The following is a 17,543-nucleotide window of genomic DNA, read 5'->3' on the forward strand; positions in this document are numbered from 1 at the left end:
CATCTGTGTAGGGAACTCTCAACTTTGGTGGGATCAGGGTGGGCAACGGACCAACAGAGGAGGATGCTGAGATTATTCAGCATGACCAGCTCTCCACCCATTCAGAAGATGCAGAAGAGGTAAGATCCAGCGGTGTGGGCTTCCTTTCCTTCCACCTCACGTCAGCCCTAGTCTTGTGTCCATAGGAGCCCTCACTCCAGTCTTCTCCTAGAAAAATGAAAATACCAATCCTGATGATTAGCCTGCCTTCTGGACCTCTTAGGGCACCACAGCTTTTTGCAGTGGGGCCCTGCCCTAAACTCCAGGGGCTGCCTGCAGAGCCTGCAGCAGTTGTGTTCTGTGGTTTGACTTCTTAAATTCTGAGTTGCATGCAGATCTCAATCACGAACTGCTCTCTTGGGTACCGAGGCAGAGGAAGCCCCAGCTTCCCAGCTCTTATGACGAGAAACACAGCTCGCTTAGGGCTACATCCTCATCCCTTACCCCTGCCAAGGGTGGTTCCAGTTGGAACTGTAACCACTGGGGCTTTTGCAGTCCTGTCCCACTGATGTGCTCTTGTTGCAGATATTTTATTTAAGCCTTTAAAAAGTGTCATCTGCCTGCTGTTTACAGAGAGAGCGAAAAGTAGTGAGGCCGAGCTAAACTTTTCCTACACCACTACCTCCAAGCTCAATTTTTTAAAACGCAGTCTCCTTGCCTGCCCACTCATACCACAGAGCCTCTGAACTGAACTTATGAATCTCATCTATTCATTATATTCTTTTTAAAAGCAAGTAAGATAGGAGTTGAGGACCCAGGTGACTGGACTTTTCAGTCTGACTGACCACTTCCACTGTGTGTATGACTTTTTTTAAAAGTAAATTGCAAGGGTTGGGGTGCCTTTTACAAATATGTGTCTTACTGCTCTAAATCCTGCTGATCTGCTTTCCGTGTGTGCCGAGGAGGCCTGCCGCTAATGTGTTAGACCCGTTTCACATTAAACATTAACAGTCCTCCCTAAGAAGCAATCAATAGCCTTGTGTTCATGACTCGTGACCTTGCGTGTGGCGTGGCTTCCCACTAAGTGTAACTTTGTGTTTTCAAGCCTACCGAGGACGAAGTGGTAAGAAACGAGCTGCTTTGCCTTCGTGTTTATCTGGGGCTCTCTCTTCCCATCCTTGTGATCACTCTGCTGACCCTGCTGCATCCGGGGGCCGCACATGACACTCGTGTACCCTGCATCTCACTGGCCATTTCCAACCAGTTCGTGAACCCATGTCTGAAAAATCTCATCTCCATTAACTGCTTCCCATGTCGGTCACTTCTGTCTCTGTTTCATTAACTTTGCTGATCTAATACCTCTGAGAATGGCTTTGAAAGGAACTACAAGTAATGTCTGCGTTGGCATTCTTGAAGTGACTCCCTTTGGGGTTCAATCCCACTGGCCTCTGCCTTCCTCTCCGGGAATGTTTTGTCATGGTCACTCTGCCACTGGGAGCAGCCGTGTCCCCTGCTCCTATGCTTAAGAGAAAAGCTCCCCCTTCCTCCCTGAGATGCAGCCAGCCTCTTCCTGCTGCCCTCATCAGCTTGACGGTGCTTGAAGTGAAATGGCTGGACCCGTGCTTGGGGTCAGCTCTGCCTCCATGTGACCCAGGTGGGAGGCAGACAGCTTTCAAAAGGAGGCTTTGCCTCTCGGATGTATCCCAGAAAGAACAATCCATCTGCATGAAAGGAGTTTGTATTATACCAGCCACATACACAGAATAACGGAGTAGAAAGAAAGTTGACTAAATGTTTAGGCCACATCTGGAGTAGGGCTTCGAGCTCAGGAATAATTCATTTAGCAACGTGCAAGTTTGGAATTGGGTTTTTGAAAGGCCTTGCTGCACTGTTTGCATCTTGCCCCAAAACGTCTCTCTAAAATACCTAGACCTATGAACCCTTCCCTTTCCTGGCTTTCCTGGTCCTCTCTAAGGGGGCACTTGGATGGGAATGGGAAAATCTTTGCTATTCTGTATAAAAACAGACGGTGCTCAGTCTTCCTGAAGGCTGGAGAGGCTCCTGTGCTGGCATCCGGGAGCTTCTGGGTCCCTCTGGACCACTCACCTGTGCACAGTCGCTGGCCGAGCTGTCTGGAAGGGCTGGGGGCGGGGTGGGGGGGCCATGTTAGTGAGGAGCTCAGCTCTCTCCCAGTGCCACCACCTCCAACAATCCTGCTCTTTTCTAAACATCTTCCTAGTTGAGCTGCCAATGCCATGGTTATTGTCAGAGCAGTCCTCATTTGTAGTCCTGTCCCAGGAGAGCTGGGCATCCAAACAAGATGGACTGCAATTCAGCTGCCCCAGTCTCTGGGTCCCCAGCTCCCTCAGAGGTTCAGCTTCCTGTAGCTTCCTAAGGAGTCATAACACTTTATCAGGCACACATACAGTCTAGTTCTCGACAGCCAAATTTGGATAACTGTCACAGTTATGTAAAGATTTCAAACAAAACATCTGTTTTTCCAAGCCCAGCCCACTTCTAGAACTTCCCCATTTTGCTTGGCTGTGAAAACCTGTTTGCCCCATGCAGGTCGTTGCTCCAGCCCAGGGGAAGCAGCAGTCGCTCTCCCTGGGGGGGCACTTAGTCCAGGGCCAGGACAGTTGATTGGGAAATCTTTGAAGGCTGTAACCATTCAGCAAGGGTCAGAGCCACCGATCCCTACTGTGCCATCTCACCAGGTGCGTTCATCCCACTCACCCATCCAGTCATTCATTCATCCCACCCATCCATTCAAGCACTCTGTTTAGTGCTGCAGAAACTGAGAAGAAAAACATAGCCATTGCCTTCAAGGAACTTCCAAACAAGTTGAGGAGACAATCTGGGTGACAGATGCTGTGATCAAGGTGTGCCCAGGATGCTATGGGAACACATAAAAGGGGGCATCTGACCAACACTAAGTTGCGGGTGGCGAAGAGAAGACCAGGAAAGGATTCCCTAAGGAAATTACTACTAAGTTACTGTGGTCAAGAGTCTCTGTGGAGGGAGGGGGCATGTAGAACCATCATTATGTATATGTATAGTCATAAAGATACAGAGGCCTGCAGGCCCATCACATTTTGGGGATAAGCAAGTACTCAGCTTGGCCGAAGCTCAGAGTCAGGAGTTGGGGGACTGGTGAGAGGTGACACTAGAGGTTGGCAGAAACGAGCCATAGAGTGTTTGGACATCAGGGAGTCATCAGGGCAGTGAAGCTGGAAGTAACAGTCCATGTGCATTGCTGAAATACCCTACTGGGGGCAGAGGGTGTATTGGATTGGTGAGGGGGCACAGTCGGGAGGCATGGAGATCAGCTAGTCTGCAATGAGTGAGAAAAGAAGGGAGGCCTGAAGTGAGGAAAGACATTTATTTGCAGGGGGAGTTGGAAAGGAAGGGACCAACATGAGGCAAGGGAGTAAAAGCTACAGGTCCCTGTGCCTTCCTGAATGTAGGCCGTGAGAGTGAGTGAAGATTCGAGATTGACTGCCAGGCTTGGGTGCTGGGAGCACTAGTAGTGACACTTTGTTAGACATGGGACATGGAATAGGAGTAGGTCTTGGTGGGGTCAGAGGACAGCAATTAATTAGTTTGGGTGGTGTCTGTGGTGCCCCAGGTGGAGACGGAGCACAGCTAGTTGGGAATGGGCAACGTGGAAATGGAGGTGTCCATTTGGGCGTCTCCATCGGGGTGGCTGCTGGAGCCCTGAGTGGCAGTGCTACAGGGAAGATGTCAGGGCAGAGGCTGGAACTGTGGCATTTAAGGAAGAACCAAGATGGAGACTGAGAAGGCACATCCAGAGAGGTAGGAGGGAAACCGAGGGGAGGTGACAGTGACCACAGGTTCAGTCAGGACACAGAACATAAGACCTCATGACTGGGAGGTAAGGGTGAGGGGGCCAAGAGGGCCAGTTTGTGGAGCAGAGAGGGTAGAAGCCAGGGCGAAGCAGGTGGAGAGTGCTTGGGCGGTGAGGAAGCGGAGTGGAGAATGGAGACAGAGTCTGCAGCGATCCATTGCCAATCGTAGCTGATTCATCAGCGATCCGAGTGACAGAGTTCCTTAATTCTCATCCTGTTACGTTCCCCCATTAAATGGATCAGAAGACTTGCCCAACGGTACAAAGCAGGACGTTGGGAATGAAGAACAGGAGGAAGAAAGTAAGGGTAATGCCTGGCAGAGAAGCTGCCTCCCTCCTCTCCATTCTTTTTTAATAAGAGAGACTGGAGGTGGAATAAAAATGCTGTGAGGGACTGGTTCTAAGGAGCCTAGCAGTCACTGCTTTTGTAGAACTCTTGGGAATGAAGACCTGTGCTCCTTGAAGCCAGGGACCTCTCCTTCCTCTGAGCATGGACTTTGGAGTGACAACCAGCAGTGGGGCAAAGAGCTCTTAACAGCATTGTTGGGGTTGTGGGAACTAGGATTACCCTCGTTTTCAGAGCAACTAGGGGGCTTGATGAGCCAGTTCCGGAAGAAAAGCCCAGAAATACTCTGGGTGTAGTCAGAGGTGAGAGAAAATGAGTCAGTCGCCCAAAGATGGTATGTTGGAGCTGGTGTCTCTCCCCACTGGCCACACCCAGGAGGCCAGAGCTGTAAGTGCTTTACCAGCCAGGTCCCTTCTCTACCCGACCTCATGTGATTTCCCGAGGCAATTCTCGTGTCCTTTGGGTGTGGAGTCAGGTGAGTCTTAAAAGAAACTGGTGAAAAATAGACTCTGACCTGAGGGCAGGGCAGGCTGGGGAGGCCCATTGGGCAGCTGCCCTCTGCTCCTGGGGTTCTGATCTGGGCTATGGCGAGGGGCCCCAGGAAAACACCTACTTCCTATTCTGTAATGGCTGCTGGCTGCTCTACCTGGGAGAGTGAGAGGCCACAAAAGTCACCTGGTACTTCTAGAGAATCTGTATTCCCCAGCTGCTTGGAACAGTCCTAAAAGTGAACTCCTGAAAGCTTGTTCCAGCCCTACCCCTTATTCTGGAAATAATTTTTGATATTGAAAGGAAAACTAGGAGAAAGGGGTGTAAGGAAAACAAACAAAAGCCAATAGATGTTCTGTCTGGTTTTAATCCGCTGTCTGAGTAGGAATTGGTAAAACTTCGGCCAAAATTTCATTATGTCATCTTTTCAGAAGTCACAAAAGAAAAAGGTTAGTTATCTTGTTCCCAGCAGTTTGTAACACTTAAGTGCAAATGGCTGTAGGGGTTTAGTCTCCTCTAGGGAGGTTGCCTCCAGCGCAGGGAAAAGCCCGTCCTGTGCTCTCATGGATTACTCCCAGGTGGGAGTCTGCCGGAGCCGGTCCAGCTGCAGATGCTTTGAGTCCCGGGACCAGCCTTCTCTGAGCACTCCTAACCATGTACACTCCACGCAGGCTCATGGCCTAGCAGAGAGAAATACAGATGTGCTGAGAAGACTCTCGTGAAGATGTAGTTCATTAAAATGTAGTGTATTGAGGGGAATGGGAGTGGCCCTGGTGGGGGCTAAGCCAGGCAGGATTTCTGGGACAGCATAGAGTGCAGCACTGGGGGCTCCTGGCCCATGGAGCCCAAAGTGCCACATGGCCACCACCCACACTCCTGCACATTCCCCTCCCAGCCTTATAGCTTCTCTCTGGTTTCCTCCCACCACAGTTTGACTTTGGAGACACCATGGTCCACCAGGCCATCCACACCATCGAGTACTGCCTGGGCTGCATCTCCAACACCGCCTCCTACCTGCGGCTCTGGGCCCTCAGTCTCGCTCATGCACGTGAGTGTATTTCTCTCAGATCAAAAACTGGTTTCCCCTTCTTTGGGTACTCTCTCAGGTGGGAGCGCTGAATGAGAGTGGAAGTTACACCAAGGTTCTGGGATTATCCCAGCTCCTAAATCCAGGGAGAATGATGTCCAGATGGGAGGGCCAGAGCTTTTGCCAGGTTAGCTGTGCCCAGTGGTCCCACCAAGGTCTGGGGGAAGCCAGGGCTCCAGGCCCACTGCAGGTGAGGGGTGGCAGAGCAAGATGCGAGGCCCACAGCGCCTCTTGCCAAACTGAACTGGATGTTTTGTGTTTCCCGGTCCCCAGAGCTGTCTGAGGTGCTGTGGACCATGGTTATCCACATTGGCCTGAGCGTGAAGAGCTTGGCAGGAAGTCTGGTGCTGTTCTTCATCTTCACAGCCTTTGCCACCCTGACTGTGGCCATCCTCCTGATCATGGAGGGCCTCTCGGCCTTCCTCCACGCACTGCGGCTACACTGGTGAGGGGAGGGCCAGCGGGGGGCTGGGCGGAGGCATGTGTCCTTAGCTACACCGAGGGCAGCTTTGCTCCTGTACAGAATCCACAGACTAGGAGGTGCCTGCTTTCACATGACTATACCCAGGGACCTGTCTTAGTAGCGAGCGTGAGGAAATGCACACAGATACGCATAGCTCACTTTTCACAGCCTGCAGGGAGCATTCTTGGCGGGGTTGTCAAATTCCCTCTCTCTGCCTTCAGCATTCTTCAGTTCTCTTGATTATGGCCTATAAGATCTGCTGAGATTTTATTTGTATTAATATTTTACTTTTTTGTTGTTTGTTTTTCATTTGTTTGTTTGCTTTTGGTTTTTTGCTCTGGCTAGAACTTCCTCCTATCTTCAGAGCAATGAAAGCAGTTCTGGAATCGATTCTAACTCCAGGAAAGTGCTAGAGCACATTGTCCCCCAGTTTTGTCCCCCTTGTTCTGTCGTTATGCCGGTGTAGGACCCCTGGCAGCTCCATGTGTGTGGGGGGCTTCCTGGTTCCAGAACGTACAGCTTAGTACACTAAACAGCTTCAGAATGCTGGGTTTGGGGTTTGTTTTCTTTGATGTAGTTGGTGGCTCTTAATGGCTCTGCATGGAGAGAGAGCTCAGCCCAGGGAGGGGAGAGCCGGGCTACGGGCAAGGCTGTGACTCCGTGACCTCAAAGTAGGGTTGCCAGGTTCAGCAAATAAAATTATAGGACACCCAGTTACATTTGAAATTCAGATCAACAGTGAATAGTTTATTTGCTTTTTTAATATAAGTATTTCCCAAATGTGCATGGGACAGACGTGTACTAAAAACTGGGCATCCTGTACTGTATCTGGCTACCTACCTCTTTTTTTTTTTTTAATTATTTAATTATTTTTAAAAGTTTTATTGGGGAACATTGTGGAACAGTGTGTTTCTCCAGGGCCCATCAGCTCCAAGTCGTCCTTCAATCTAGTTGTGGAGGGCACAGCTGACTGGCCCATGTGGGAATCGAACCAGCAACCCTGTTGTTCAGAGTTTACGCTCTAACCAACTGAGCCATTGGCCACCCCTCCCCTACCTCTTTGAGTTTTCCATTTACTCCTTTATGTTGTGATTCTCCCTTTCTGGATCTCAAATTCCAGTGGCTCTGGGCCCTCTCTCCAGAGAAATACCCTCCTCCCTTATGTACATACACAGTTTTACCAGTTTAGGGGGTCATAAACTCACCGGCCTAACTTAGGAACCCCTAGATATTAATGACCTCAAGATCAGAAGAGAGCTTAGAATGTCTCTTTCCATCACTAATCCAAACCTGAAGAAAATCCAAAATCTGAACCCCAGAAACCTCTTCCCCACCCCCTTTATCTTTGATTTTCCTCCTGACTTAGTTACAAGCCTCCTCAAAGATCCCACTGTTTGTTGGTCTAAATTACAGAGGAGAAAAGAGGCATATCAGGGGAGACGTGGTTGGGATTTATTCTTCCCTCAGAAGTTCCTTTAGAGGAATCCGTCCACACTGCTCTCTGGCCTGGCTTTCCTCGTCGCCTCCTTCCTCCCCACCCAGCTGTTGTTTACTGTGAGCCAGGAACTTAGGAGCGCTGCATGATTCAGAGTGCTGGCCGCTCCCCTGTGCTCAGCTTATCAGCGTTCTCTCTCCCCAGCACACTTCCTCAGCCACTCGGTGTGAGGGTGTGAGGGAACGTCTACGTAGCCAGCCGGTGGTGACTCACTTTTTCTTGCACTCTTGGCTTCCTTCCTTTCCCAGTCACTTCTCTTGTCTCCTCAACGCTGGGCTTAAGGGAACAGTTACCACCCCACTTTGATTCCAGCCCAAGTGGGCAGCCTGTTGCCTCCTCCCTGTCGGGGTGGGGAGCAGTCAAAGTGCTGGACCAGAACTGTGAGCTGTGGGCCAGGCACAGCCGGGTGTGAGGAAGGTCGCCTGGGCCTAGGTAGTTTGCGAGGTCATACTTTGTTGCCAGAAGGATTACTTCTTCCTCAGGCTCACTTGTGACCTTTGAGTGAAGGTGTCTTCCCACGTCCTTATGAATGAGTCCTCATGAATGAGCCCATAGACGTGACAAGTGACAAGAGCAGGCTTCAGAATTGGGCCTACCTTAGTTTGAATCCCAGCTTTGCCCACATTGGCTGGGTGACCCTGAGGAAAGCACTTACGTCTCTGAACCTCACTTTCATGTGAAAAGAGGATAATATCCATGTGACAAGGTTGCCATGATTAAACATGGAATAATGCACATACCAAGTGACTGGCACAGTAAACTTGTTCAAGTGCAGATCTCAGCTCCCCTGCTTAAGTGGAATGCCCAGTGGAGACGGCACTGGGCTGTGGTCCCTTGTAAAGAAACTACTTTTAGTCTGTTTGGAGAGAAGGAAGACGAAACTGCGTGGAAGGATGCGTGATACCATCTGAGTGCCTCTTAGATGTAGTTTGCAAGGAACAGGCTCGTCAACCACATTGTACTTGTGGGGCTTGGGGTAGTGGAAGTATTGGGTAGAAGAGAAAAAAACAGTGAAAACTCCTTTGTGCAGCAACTTTTCCAACTCCCTTCATAAGAGGCCAATTTGGAGCTCGGCCTCACCACTAAAAAGGAGGGAATGAAATTGGTGCTAGTGCACCCCCTCCTGGCCGAACATGGATGTGCTTCAAGGATTCCTGGTCTCAGTCCACCAGGAGTTCTGAGTGGCCATCTTGTGAGGGGTGGGAACAGCTGGTCCTGGCTGAAAATGGCTGCAGGGACATTGCTGTTGTTTTTCCTGGTGACCAGCCTGGGCATCTTCATTCCTGTCACTTCACCCCTGGTAGTCAGCTGGGGTTTCCTGATTCTGATGCAAGGGCTGCCCCATTATACAAGGCCTGGGTCTCTTCAATGGGAACAAGAAGAAAAACATGTGATTTGATAACATAGAAACCACTAGTCTGAGATCTACATGGGGTTAGAAGGAGATGGGTGACATTTGAAAACAACAATGCGTAGGTTAACGTGCCAACCTGCTAGTTCAGTCTCCTGCGTTGTGTCCCACTGCATTCCTTACAATAAACTGTTCCCAGTTCTGTGCCTTTAGCCATCAACCAATGTGTGAGTGTACAAGTGTGCACATCTACAGGTATGTGGAATCTGCTAGAAAAGAAAGAGCAAAGTGGGCTGGGCTTTCCTGCCACCCTACTTAGATGTCTTTCCTTCCTCAGAAAAGGCAAAGGCAGGGATATGGTTTGTAGTTGTAACTGTGGACACCAAACTGATTTTAGCAAAAAGCCTGTTGCCCCATGACCTACAGGAACCTAACCCTTTCTTATCCAGCAGATTCCACATACCTGTAGATGTGCACACTTGTACACTCACACATTGGTTGATGTCTAAAGGCACAGAACTAGGAACCAGTTTATTGTACGGAATGCAGTGGTGCCACAGCAAGACATCACGGGATAGTTGAGTGAATGCCTGCCCCAGGAGAAGTAAGAACACCTGAAATGTAGTCCTCCGCTGACATCATCATCCTGACATTTGAGCCATCACACAGACATGTGTTCCAGGCCCTGAACTGCTCAGAGAGTGACAGAAAGAGCTAGAGAAGCAGCTGGGCCCAGAATCATCTTTCTAAAACTGCCCCCGCCAGGAAAGGGAAGAGGCCCCGGAACTCTGTCCCCCTTCACTCACTCAAGGAAACAAGGTTTCCTATTACATAGCAGGAGTGATCTCTCTGGACTCCCAGTTATCCTCTGGGTCACTGGGTGGCCTTTGCCAGGTGCTAAATCTGGAAGAGGTGACAGAGAAACCCATCCGACTGACTGCCTAGGGCTGTCCTCACAACTGTGGAATTCTGAGGTGCCTTTTAGTGGTTTAGAGCATGGCAGGGCTGGGAGGCTCCCAGAGCAGAGCCTCAATGAAGGAAGAACTTGCACGGTGGCCAGTGGGGCCCTGTTGTGTCCCCACACAGAGAATTTCATGTTTGTGCTTTCTCAGGAAGCACACGTTTCCCTGGTTGGGAGGGAGAAGAGGGCGGGGAGACCGAAAGGAAAATTGCTCTCCAGCTTTGTGCCAGGAGGTTGGGTGATCATGGCCAAGAAGGAAGGTAAAGTCAGGCTGACCCACAGATATCTAAGATGTCCCTTGTGGTGGCCACCCTGTCTCTAACCTCGAGCAGCAGTTGGTGGGCGAGGCGGTATCAAGTGGCATGACAGAGAGGCCACCCATCAGCTCAACAGCAGAATGCATGTGCCCCATCCCAGGCATGTGTCCCCACTGGGCCCCATGGGTAGATGAGACATGCAGAGGGATACCAAAAGAAGGAGGTGACCCCACGGGCATCTGAAAACTTCTGAAGCTTCTCCTCCATTTGCCTAATTTGGAATTAGAATTGTTCGTGTGATTAGCCAGTGAGGTATTCAGAGTTCCAGATAACCTCACAGCCCCAAAGGTGACTTGCCCACTATCTGGCTACATATTGTTGAATGAAAATGGGCCATGCCAATCTATTTTCTGTTGTTCAGAAATCCCTTGCCCTATGCAAACACAACCTACCCAACATGAATAATTCAGAACTATCAGCAGTTGGCAACAAGCAGGAACCTAGCCCCATCCCCACCGCCTTCCCCCAGAGGGGGCCCTAGTAGCTAGAACTGGTTAGAGGACTTCTTAGGGGTGTTGGGATGTAGGGGCGAATCCAGGCCCTGGTTTACACTTGCTCTTGCCAGGAATCCTATGACTGACTGGTTTGAAGCTCCTCCCCCAGAATCCTGTTTTTCCTGGGGAGTTTGGCCCAGGCACTAATGGGAATTCTCCAGAGGTTTTGGGACCTTGGTCCAGCCCCTGGAATGTGAGGCTGCAGGGAAATTGCTGTCTGTTCCTACACCCACAGAAAATTCTGTTCACCTCTTCTCCCCAGGGGTGGAGCTGGCCGCTCTGTAGTCAGTGTCCTTAGCCAGCATCCCAGGACTTCTCAGTGCCACCCACAGACAGTCCTGAAGCCTCTGCTGGGCCCCAGGCCACTTCCCACCCGCTGCTTTTCACCAATTCCTCCCCTCATGGCTTGGAGGGAGGAGGAAGCCCTGCAGGAAAGCATCGCCTGCAGCCCGCCCCAGCCCCCAGCTCTGCCTGTTCTGCAGGGGTTCTGGTATCCCCAGAGTCATGCTGCCCTGAGTGGAAACTATTCCTCAGGGCAGCTCTCCTTGACTTTTCTATCCTCTGAATTATGCATTTTTCTGCCCTTATTTGGTGGTGGTTTGGTTGCTGGGCAGCCATCCAGGGCAAGTTTGCACGCGGAAGCACAGCCAAGCAGCCTGGCTCTGCTCATAGCAGCGCACTCTTCTTCCTGCCCCTCAAGTTTGAGAGGACCCCAGGGGACCAGAGGGATGGAGGCTGAGCTGCCTGGAAAGAGAGTTCAAGCTCTGTTTTTCCTTTCAGTCCCCAGGAGAAGAATTCTTTCTCAGATGTTTTTGTAGATGGAGCATATTTTTGCTGTGGCATTAAGGAGACTTCCCTTCCTGACTTCCCCCCTTTCCTGGGAATTTCCTCCCCTAAATCAGAAGCCTCCAGCGTTCACTTGCAACCCTTTCTACTCCTCTCTCCCCCCAAGAAGACAGTGGTGTTCACCTGAGGGTTCCAGACCTCAACTCACAGCTGCTCAGGGGCTTCCCTCGGAGGTCTGTGCTGAGTCCCTGCCAGGAGCCGGTGTTTGGGGGGGCTCTTCATTGCCGTTAGGGACTCAAGCCAGTGAACTTTTGCACGTGGCTTTCTGCTGAGCAGGATAGAGCAGGAACCGAGGCCACACCAGTGCACTGGAGGACCGTGCTCTTGCTGAGGGCAGGCCCTGGGCCTCAAGCGGAGCTGTGTGCACTGTGGGAAGTCGCCAGAGTCTGGGCTGGGTGGGCTGGCAGGAGGGTGGCAGGAGGAAGAGCTGCTTTCCCAGGCTCTTCCAGGAAAGGGTGGCTTTGGGGAGCATGGGGTCAGGCATCTTTCTGGCCCAACTATGAAATCCCAAAAGGTTTCAGAAGGTCTCAGGAATGATGACTTCCCTCTTCCCTTTTCTCAGGGTCGAGTTCCAGAATAAATTCTACAGCGGGACCGGTTTCAAGTTCCTACCCTTCTCCTTCGAGCACATTCGGGAAGGGAAGTTTGAAGAGTGAGCCCCTCGTGGGGCTGTGTGCCCGCTGCCCTCCCCCGCTCCCTCTGTGGTGATTAGCTGTGCTCCTCTTCTCTGTTGGTTGTGATCCCTGGATATGGGGACGTTCGTGTCATCCCTGCCTGTCTCTCCCAGCCGCCTGTGAGTCATTTAGATAGATGTGGCCCTCCATTGGGTCCCCTGCCACCTCAGCTTTCTGTGTGGTAGTATAGCGATTTTCTAGAGAAAAGCTGGGCTCTGGCTGTCACTCGCACCACTGGGCACCAGCCAAACACAGCCCCTCTTTGTCCCCTGGTGGTGACTGTGTGCATTTACACGTGAGACCGCAGCCCTTGGAAGTAGTTCACCACCCACACCTAGACTCTGAGCCATTCTAGTTACTGGTGGGGGTAAGGGTGCTCTTTAACACCCCACCCTTGGGTAAGCAGGGTGGGCCCAGGAAGATGGTATTTCAGTCGCCTGCCACCGGCCTTCTGTCTTCAGAGCACTTGTTCACCAGGAATTCAGCTGCACCCCACTGTGCCATCATGCGTGGCTTATCCTTGTCACCCCCAAGGATCCAAAGGTACCCAACACCACCTTCCTCACCACCCTACACTCACACGCTCTCGTACTCCCTCCCAGACCCCCCTTTCTTCCCTCCCTTATTTGCGCCCTGCATAATGTAGCACAGCTGGGAGTGACAGAAAACAAAGGTCCTGGTTGGCTGCTTCTCAGGCCATGCTGGGTCCTGCCACAGGCACATCCTCTGGGCAAAGGGTTTAAATTGATGCTTTTTCCCGGTGTAGACCCTGAGACCTTTCCCCACCTCCAATCATAAGTCGAGTGCAGGGCTGGAGTCATCAAGGGGGGTGCTCTGGCAGGCTGGGCCTTGCTCTGCCCATCAGTGCTCCTCCCCGCTTCCACACTGAGCCCAAGTTGGGGGCCTGGGGGCCTGGGCAGGGAAGGTCAGTGTCAGTTATAGTTTGCTTCCTGAAGGCAACTGGTAGGGCTGCATGGCCCTGCCCCGTGGGCTGGTGCTGACCACCCACCCGCAAGGGGCCGGCTCCCCATCACCCTCACACTGGCTGTGGGTCTTAGGGCCTTTTAATCATGTGTTGGCACAGCAGCCCTGGCTGCTGCAGCTAAATTGATCCTGTCACCTCCAGTGGTGGAGATAATCCCCGGAACTGGCCAGGCCCCAGCCTGGCCGTCTCCCACCCTGGCTTTTCTAAGTGAGCTACTTAGAGCTGCTCACTCCATTCCCAGGCTGGGCTGGCCACCTGCCTCCATTCCCCAACTTCACCCTGTGTTGGCCAGTGTGACCCCACGCAGACCTTGTGCGGAGCCCCCTCCTTCCTGGTCCCCATGGCTCACAGGATGATCTTTGCTCTGTTTACAGGGGGCTTGAAGCAGAGTTCTTTGTCAGGAACCCTGCCCAAGGCCCTTGTGTTCAGACTTTCCTATGCTGAATAAAGTGTGTTTGACTTGATGAGGGAGGCTGCCTGTCTGTGCCCACGGCCCCTGCGTCGCACACCCGCTCCCTCCCTCCAGCTTTCTGCTTTTCTCTGATCAAAGGCCACGGACGCAGTGGCCCCGGCCAGGCAGTTAGTCTGTGAAATTCTCACCTTATCTCAAGTTTCCCAGGCGCCTTCCCACTCCCATGAGCCAAGGCAGCTTTGCAGACACTGCCCGTGGTGGGGAGGGGACTTGGAGACCCATCTTTGTTTCCTTTCCTGCACTACACACCCAAATAGAGGCAGGGGGTGGGGGCCTGGGCATCTGCCCACCCTCTCCCGTTTCCAAACATCTCCAGGACTCAGCAGCCTGGCTATTTTGCGCCCTGATGCCCTTGGCCTTGGTGTAAGTGGAGGCTCAGCATGGGGTTCTTCAGGGCAGCCGGAGAATGTGAGGTGCTGAGGTAGGGTGGGCAGGGAGGGTACCTTCTCGCTCCTAACTACCAGGTAAGGCATCCACTTTCTTCCCCCGTGTGCCCCCCTCCATTCCTCCCTCCTGGGGCCTCCAGGGCAGGGGCTGTGCAGGAATGTGAGCTGCAGGCTGACAACTGCTGCTTCAGGAGGGACAGGAAAACCCTGTTGGCTTCATGTTCCTTATCTTCTCCCCCTTCCCCCCCCAAAGCCTCAAACCCTCTCCTCCCCAACAGGCCAGCTGCCCTGGAATAAGCCCTGGGTGCAGCACCCCCACCAGACTCCTCAAAGAAGTCCAGAGTGGAAATTGGAGTAAATGAACTTTTCTAGCCTCTGCTCTGTTTTTGACTCAAAAAAGGAGGCCTAATAAAAATAGATATTTGGAATCAATGGAATAGAATTGAATTGAGAGTCCAGAAATAAACCCTAATGTTTATGGTCAATTGTCCACAAAGGGGCCAGGACAATTCGATGGGGAAAGAACAGTCTTTTCAACAAATGGTGTTAGTACAACTGGGTAGCCACATACAAAAGAACAAATTTGGACCACGACCCCACACTATATACAAAAATTAATTTAAAATGGATCATGGACCTACCTAAATGTACGAGTTAAGACTAAAATTCTTAGAAGAGATTATGAGAATACATTGTGACCTTGAGTTAGGCAATGATTTTCAGATATGACACCAAAAGTTCAAGTGATAAAAAAAGATAAGTTTGGCTTTAGCAAAATGTTAAAAAATTTGTGCTTCAAAGGACAGAATCAAAACCACTCACACTGGGAGAAAATATTTGCAAATCATATACAGCTGACCTTTGAACAACCTTTGGACACTGTGCAGGTCCACTTATACATGGATTTTTTACAATAAATATACTGTCGGCCCTCCGTATCTCCAGGTGAATGGCCAATAGCCCATGAAAAATGCTCCACATCATTAATCCTTAGGGAAACACAAATCAAAACCATGAGGACATAACCACATCACACCCACTAAAAAGACTATAATAGAAAACAGAACTACAAGTATCAGCAAGGAGGTGGAGAAATTGAAACCCCCATTCACTGCTGATAGGAATGTAAAATGGTGCAGCTGCTTTGGAAACATCCTGGCTGTTCCTCAAAATGTTAAACAGAATTAACAAGACCCAGCAACTTAACTTGTAGGTATCCACTCAAGAAAAATGAAAAAAAAAGTGCACACAGACTTGTACACAAGTGTCCATAGTAGCATTATTCATAATAACTCCCAAATAAAAACAACCCATATGTCCACCAGCTGATGTGTGGATAAACAAAAGGTGGTAATAGCCATACATTGCATATTATTCTACAATAAAAAGGAAGTACTGACATGCTACAACATGAATGGACCTCAAAAACGTGCTAAGAAACCAGACACGACCACATGATAATGTATGATACCATTCACGTGACATGTTTAGAATGGCAAGTCTATAGAGACAAAGTAGATGGATGGCTGCCTAGGACTGGCTGCTGGATGGGTTTGGGGACAGTGTTAAAATGGGAGATCCCCTTCTCATGGACTCCCTGGACTCCAGACATCTGCTGAGTGAGTCTGTGCCCCTCTCCAGTGAATACCCCTCATCTTGAGGTCCTAAAACCAGCATGGAGAGGGTGGCTTTAGGTCTGCTCAACGTTATAGATGGGGGCCAATTTTATCACCACTCTCTGTCTTGTTCTTCATTGGGGATCTGGTGGAACTATTTCTGCCCCAGGAGACCTGTGTGGAAGGAGCATTGGAGCTCCCCTCAGATCTGAATGATCTGCCAGCCCTCCCAGCTCCCCAGCCTACCCAAGGCATGTCCTAGGTATGAGCTGCTCCCTGGTGGCTGGACAGGGAAGGACTCGTTCCTCCTCACCGGCAAGGTGGGTGGGGTCCTAGCTGGGTTCTGACAGGCGGGCAAATGAATTGGCAAAGTAGAGGGACCAGTGACCTGGAGGTATTCTGGGGTGCAGAGGGTCAGGCTGGCCAGGAACAAAAGAGGAATTGAGATGGAGAGTGGAGAGCTGGGCTGGTTTCACACACATTAATCGCAAAAGTAATAACGTGTCACCTGGTAAAAGTATCCAAAAGTACAAAAGGCCCTGTTATAAAAGTAAGTCTTCCGCCCATCCCCAGCATTCCAGTACCCTACCAAGGCAACCACTCTTTACATAGCCTTTGTTGTTTGTTTGTTTGTTTTTTAACGCAAATGGGTGTGTACTATACCTACCCCCTTGGTTTGACCTTTCTTTAGATTGGTGCAAAAGTAATTTTAAGGTTAAAATTAAAAGGTTAAAATTGCAAAAACTGCAAATACTTTTGCACTAACCTAATATATATACCAGGGGTGCCAAAAAATGTATACACATGACTTGCATTCATCTTTTGTTATCGGTATATATTGAGTATTATAATTTTAATACAGTATTTTCCTTAAAATATGAATACATTTTTGGGGGGGCATCTTCTGTGTGTGTATATATATATATATATATATATATAATCAGAATCAGCACCAACACATCTTCCTCATTCTTTTTAAGCAAAAGCTTGATATTTCATACCTTAATTTCTTCAACCAGCCCCCTACTGTCCTCAAAGAGCTCCCAGCCTGGTGAGGAAGGTGAGAAAAGAGAGTGACATTCCGGGAGTCATTGGTGAAGCTCGGCCCAGCATCCATCAGCTCAGGCTTTAAATATGCTACCAACTCCCTGGATGGTGTCCCCAGGCTGCTGCCGCTGCCAGCAACCCCCTACCACTACTCTGGGTGAATCCAGACCCCACAGAGAGGCACCCTGAGCCCAATGGTAGACCTGCAGCCCAATTTCCCCAACCCATGTGTTTCCTAAGATCCAAAAATGTCAGGAAAACAGGTTCTGGGAGGAGAGTCTGACAAGTCTCACTAGGAGACAGGTGTTTGGCGGGAGAATGGGGCGGGGTTGAGGGTGAGGAATGCTGGAGGGGAGCAGGGAAGAGCTGGCTGGGGGGTGTTGCTACAGGCCTCAGCTCCATAAAGGCACATCTCTCTGGGCCACTCTTGGAGCTGCTCCCTGGGAAATGCTGAGAACTTTCTGATATTAGGAACTGAGAGGGAGCAAAGACTGCACGTCCTGTGGGAGCTGCTCATGAGCGAAGACCAGGGCAGGGGGATTTGGTGTCTGCAGCTGGAGGCAGGGGGCAGGGGAGCTGGGCAAGCTCAGTGGACTCCCATGTTCTCTTTCAATCCAGGGTCCGAATTCTCTGGATTGGCAACCCTTCTCTGACCTCTGACCCCTTC

The 17,543-nt window shown here is 50.6% G+C and overlaps 1 protein-coding gene across 8 annotated transcripts in view; it reads left to right on the top strand.

Moving 5' to 3' along the window:
- ATP6V0A1 (ATPase H+ transporting V0 subunit a1) overlaps positions 1-13,819 on the top strand; it is a 51,579-nt gene extending 37,760 nt beyond the window's left edge. For 5 of the 8 annotated variants that reach the window (XM_019747628.2, XM_019747623.2, XM_019747626.2 and 2 more), the window contains 5 exons: positions 12-119; positions 1,085-1,102; positions 5,613-5,730; positions 6,043-6,214; positions 12,259-13,819. In XM_019747628.2, coding sequence (XP_019603187.1) covers positions 12-119; positions 1,085-1,102; positions 5,613-5,730; positions 6,043-6,214; positions 12,259-12,352 — 510 coding nt within the window. In that variant the 3' untranslated portion in view covers positions 12,353-13,819. The remainder of the gene's footprint in view (positions 1-11; positions 120-1,084; positions 1,103-5,612; positions 5,731-6,042; positions 6,215-12,258) is intronic. The other 3 variants (XM_019747629.2, XM_019747624.2, XM_019747627.2) reach the window with 1 other exon arrangement.
- The last annotated feature ends 3,724 nt before the right edge of the window (positions 13,820-17,543 follow it).

The sequence above is a fragment of the Rhinolophus sinicus genome, linkage group LG15, assembly GCF_036562045.2.
Source record: "Rhinolophus sinicus isolate RSC01 linkage group LG15, ASM3656204v1, whole genome shotgun sequence".
Taxonomy (NCBI): Eukaryota; Metazoa; Chordata; class Mammalia; order Chiroptera; family Rhinolophidae; genus Rhinolophus; species Rhinolophus sinicus.